The following is a 5,345-nucleotide window of genomic DNA, read 5'->3' on the forward strand; positions in this document are numbered from 1 at the left end:
ATAACAGAGGCCCATCCTGTGAGCGAATGGAAAGACAGCTTTCATTCGGGTAGGTGGTGCTCTATACATATGAACAGACAACTTTGGTCCTGGGCATTGTCACAGTGATTCTCCTGGAGACTTAATTGGCTTCATTCTGCTCATAAGTAGGTGTATTTGAATTGGGCCTTCTGCCCAGCAGAAGGTGTTTATTCCTCATATTTAACATAACTAGAAACAGTGGGGCCTAGAAGAATTGAGGATCTACCCACCAGATTAGAACAGTAATATCCAGGGATCTTCATGAGTCTGCGTTCTATAAAATCTGACTTCCTGAGCACGAAAGGCCAGACAACCCTATTAGGAATTTTGTTTTTCTGTGCTCTTTCAGTCAAGATGTGATCTAGATATAGGGCCATGAACGGCTAACAAAACACTTTCTGAGAAAAAGTCAGCTAGGGAATGAGAACATTTGACAACTGGTTTCGGGACATTCATCCTGGATCTCTAAGATCACGGCATGTGACAAGAATTCTGAAGTCATTTCAAGCTCTAACACTGTGTGATTCTTAGTCTTCCTTCTGGTATGTGACTCGTCATATATGGGTTTCCTTTGTTCTGGCAGTGGGAACACTATGGTATGCTACGGAGGTTCAAAGTTTGCCCCTAAATGTCAGATACTGTGGGGTGGTGTTCCCTGTTCAGCACTCACCCACGGAGTGACCACAAACAAGAAGCTGAACTTTTCATTTTGTTCCATTCATTCCATTTTGTTCCATAAATTGGGAATAACAATATTTACCTCAGTGTTTCTGTAGGTTAAGATTGCTTAACCTACAGTAGATTTCTAGGAGATCGATTCCTTAATTGTGTTTTGCTTAAGCTAAGCTTATTGTGAGTGGGCACGCCTCAAGCACAGGCCGGTTGCTCTGTGTGAAAGGAGGGAATAATACAGAAAATGGCCTGGAATTGAAGGATTCTGTTGCTGTTTTGAAAATATGATCTTTGTTTTTTACTCTTAAGCCACACCTAAGCACCAGTTTCCAGAAAACCCAGCCATGTGTCCCTTCATCTTTTTGACTCAGCTGTGTTTCTTTCAGAACTGTTCTAGGTTCTGTGGCTCTTCCCCCACAAACACACACACAATCCCCTTTTCTTTCTTTCTTTTTTTTTTGGATACTATTAGTTTATTATAAAAGAGACATGAAAATTATTTACATGATGAAAGATTTCACTACTTCACTGGAATGGGAAGCTTCACTTCATGCCATTTTAATAATGATTTCAGTCCACATACTTTCCAAGAATGTCACCATCTCTAAATAAGAAATAATCCTTGTCATCCAGAACTACTTTGGTGCCTCCATATTCTGGTAGAAGAACTTTATCTCCAACTTTCACACTAACTGGTTGAATCTCTCCACCCTTTCCTTTAGAGCCGGATCCAACAGCTACTACTGTTGCTTGCAACACTTTTCCTTGAGATTTTTCTGGAAGCATGATACCGCCTTTGGTTACAGTTTCAGCTTCACTCCTTTCAACTAAAACGCGGTCAAAGAGGGGAAGAAACTTTCTAAACGCCTGTCCTGCCATGACTCCAGCCGCCGCAGTCCGTACTCCTCTCTAGAGCTGCCGCCGCTGCAAGGAGACGCGCAGTCAGACCCGGCGCCCACGTGAACCCACAATCCGCTTTTCTGATCCTTGCCTTGCTTTCCTTCCTAGTGTTTATACTGTGTAACTAACATACAAAGTGATATTTATTTCTTTAACCTGATGGTTGTTTTCTCTACAATGTGATGCCTTGTTAGGGGCAGGAATGTTGTTTTGGACTTTGCTTGGTCCCTAGCACCTAGAACAGTACTTAGTATCTTATAGGTACTCAATACAAGTATTTGTTGAATACAGTGAAGTAGGGTGTATATACTTACCACTATCTCCCTGATTGCTCTGAATTTTACTCATAATATGTTGGGAGAAGAGTAGGCAATAGTGCAGGAAGAAAATGAACCAAACCCATTCCATTCACCACCTCAGGGCCTTTGCATTTACTCTTCCTGTTTCCTGGACCACTGTTTCTCCAGATAGCATATATCTCTCCCCCTTACATTGCTGAAAGCCCTTCTCAGAGAGCCCTTCTCAGAGTCCCTATCTAAAATAGCATATCTACCAACTTCCAGACCTGTCAGACCAGCACTGTCTATAACCCTTCTTGGATCATTTTTTCCCATACTATAATTCCATCTAATTTACTTATGTTTACTTGTTTATTTATTCATGTCTCCTTTCCTTCACCATGATGACAGAGACTAAGCCTATTTTATTTTCTACTAGTACTTAGAATAATCCCTGATACTCAATATGTATCTGTTGAATCAATTAATACACCTGTCACAACATGAAAAGAAGGGCAGCATTTATATTTTCTTTAAAAAGCAATTTACCTCTTATTATCAAGGTGAGTCACACTCATTCAATACAGTTATTAAAATAAAGGAGAAACATCGATATTCTTATTATGTAGAGTCACAAAATAGGTAATTTGATAGTTTTCTTCACAGACTTTCATATTTAGCTACTATGCCTTATTTTTTTCTTTTTAATCAGTTATAAGCAAGTTGTATACACAGTTTTGGCTGTTACTTTCTTCCCTCACTATGGATTATTGTATTATAGGCTTTGCCCACATTGCTTTTAAAATCAATATGGTGTGTTGCCAATACGCTCTTAAAACACGATTCAAAAATTCCTTATTTACTCTGGTCTTCTTTGCCATTCATTCCTTCTTGAATTAAATTCTTTTTTTATCCCTAAACTGCATGGCAGAGAAGAGGTAGAGCAATAATTTTAGACTGAGAAAGAGGGATTTCCTTCTTTTTTTTTCTACCAGAAACTTCTCCCTCTATCATCCACCCCCTTCACAGGGCAACAAGGATCCTTGGGGTTTCAGGCTTCATGGCTTCCTTGAATCTTTCTCAGAGGAGACAGAGTAGCCCACAGGCATGACCCCCTTAAACAAATGTCACCGCAATTAATTAGCTACCTGCTTGCTTCTCTTCCTTTCCGGATTGTAAACTCCCGTATGGCAGTGATAATGATCCTGTCTTATGCATCATTATGTGCTCAATGCTTACCATGGGCTGGACTATGATATGCAGGGATTTTTCTTGAGTGAATGAAAGACCATCATGGACACGTGTGATCTCATATCTTGGCTTTCCTCCTCTTCTTAGACATTTTACTCTTAAAACCCATCTTATTGCATGTTTGTCCTGCCCTTTTTTTTTTTTTTAAAGGATTTTATTTATTTATTTGACAGACAGAGATCACAAGTAGGCAGAGAGGCAGGCAGAGAGAGAGGAGGAAGCAGGCTCCCCGCTTAGCAGAGAGGCCGATGCGGGGCTCGATCCCAGGACCCTGAGATCATGACCCAAGCTGAAGGCAGAGGCCCAACCCACTGAGCCACCCAGGCGCCCCTGTCCTGCCCTTTTGATTAGGAGCTCACTGAGGATCAGGAGGATAATCACGCCTCTTTGATGCTGAGGCTAGTGCCTGACTTGTAAAATGTACTCAGCCAGTGGTATGGAAATGTATCCAGAAATCATAAGGAGCGTAAGTTCTTCTTCCTTCTCCTTCTCATTATTGAAATCACTGTATGATGTATGGCTCTGGAGACACAAACAGGAGTAGCAGTGCATCCCTGCCCTGATGAAGATTATGCATTTAGTCTTAGAAAGAAAAGGGTGATGACAATGAAGACAACAAATGACAAGCTAAGTGTTCATGATACAAAACTGCAAATTCTCTCGGAAGGACAGATGGTGAATTTGGTTGGGATTTCATTGATGTGTAGGACTTGGGCAATGGGACGGGGCAGAGTGGGACCTGAGGTGGGGAGGCCCTGGGGCGGTGAGCCTCCGAAGGCAGCCTGGGAACTCTGCTGGGGTGTGTTTCAGCTCAGGGTGAAGCAACAGGAGGAGGAATGAACTCTGAGGGGCTGGATGAAGTAGCTGGAGGGATGGCTGGGGTCACTGTCACTGCCTTCATTCCCTTAACTGGTGGGAGTGCTGTGCAGTAGGGCAGAACCCAAAGTGAGGAAGGCAGGTCTCTCTGGGGGCCCTTGTGGGGTGTACCGCTTAAGGAGGCATTTGAGCCATCTGAGCAGAGGCACAGGAACAAAGGAACTGTCTGGTGGGACCCAGGCATTGGGCACCATGATGAGGTCCTGGTTTCTCCCAGGAGACCCAGGGCGTGGGCAGTAAACAGGATGCTCTGTGAGCTCGGGGCTGGTCTCTGCTTTCTATTGCCTGCTCTGGGCCTGGTGAGGCTCTTGCTACTTAAACGTGCTTTCTGGGGGCACCTGGGTGACTCAGTTGGTTAAGCAACTGCCTTTGGCTCAGGTCATGATCCTGGAGTCCCAGGATCAAATCCCGCATCAGGATTCCTGCTCAGTGGGGAGTCTGCTTCTCCCTCTGACCCTCTCCCCTCATGCTCTCTCTCTCTCACTCTCTCTCTCTCAAATAAATAAATTTTTAAAAAAATTGGGGCACCTGGGTGGCTCAGTGGGTTGAGCCTGTGCCTTTGGCTTGGGTCATGATCTCAGGGTCCTGGGATTGAGCCCTGCATCGGGCTCTCTGCTCAGCAGGGAGCCTGCTTCCCCCCCTCTCTGCCAGCCTCTCTGCCTACTTGTGATCTGTCTCTGTCAAATAATTAAATCTTTAAAAAAAATTAAATGTGCTTTCTGGTTTCAGGTGGCACACGTGTTAAGTTATGCTTGCCTTTTCAGAGAAACATGAACTCCTCCTTTGAATCTGAAATTCCCTTGTGCTGGAGTCTTTTTCCCATCCATCAGCTTCTTTCTTGTTTGTCCATACCTGTGTTGGCCTCCTTCAGTTTTGGTGAATAAGAATACTGTAGCATTTAGCCTTGGGCCTTGTGGGCTTGGCCCGACTTGGGGAGGTGATGCTCCTGGAGGCTCCTGCCCCAGGACCCTGGATTGGGCACTCATTTGTTTGCTTTTATAGAAACAGGGTGGAGAACCATCAAGGACACTGCCTTGCTTCTTATCACCAGGGTCATGTGCTTGTTTCTACGGGTTTTGCTTCATTCTTTCTTTCTTGGAAGCTCATCATTGAGTCCTCTCCAGACTGGTTAGAAGAATTTGGGCTAGAGAAAAAGTGCTGGAAGGTTGAAAGCTGGGCTTGGGTTTGGTTTACAGGCTTTGAATCAGCTTTTGACGAAGCTGTCTGTTGAAGCTGTTAGGCATATTTCACTAGTCCATGAAGTTGTCATTAACTGGCTCTGTGTCCTTAGACAAGTTTCTTTTCTTCTTCTTCTTTTTTTTAAAAAATGTATTTATTTGACAGAGA

General features: G+C 43.6%; 1 protein-coding gene across 1 annotated transcript; it reads right to left on the minus strand.

Annotated features, from left to right (window-relative positions):
- Positions 1-1,143: 1,143 nt before the first annotated feature.
- On the minus strand, positions 1,144-1,652 carry LOC125107832 (10 kDa heat shock protein, mitochondrial-like). Its single transcript, XM_047743279.1, has one exon. The coding sequence runs from the start codon at positions 1,570-1,572 to the stop codon at positions 1,264-1,266; it is 309 nt and encodes a 102-aa protein (XP_047599235.1). The 5' UTR covers positions 1,573-1,652; the 3' UTR covers positions 1,144-1,263.
- Positions 1,653-5,345: the final 3,693 nt, after the last annotated feature.

This window comes from Lutra lutra, chromosome 8 (genome assembly GCF_902655055.1).
Source record: "Lutra lutra chromosome 8, mLutLut1.2, whole genome shotgun sequence".
Lineage (NCBI taxonomy): Eukaryota > Metazoa > Chordata > Mammalia > Carnivora > Mustelidae > Lutra > Lutra lutra.

Excerpts from the sequence above, each read along its gene's own strand:
- LOC125107832 (XM_047743279.1), bottom strand. The coding sequence starts at position 1,572 with ATGGCAGGACAGGCGTTTAGAAAGTTTCTTCCCCTCTTTGACCGCGTT.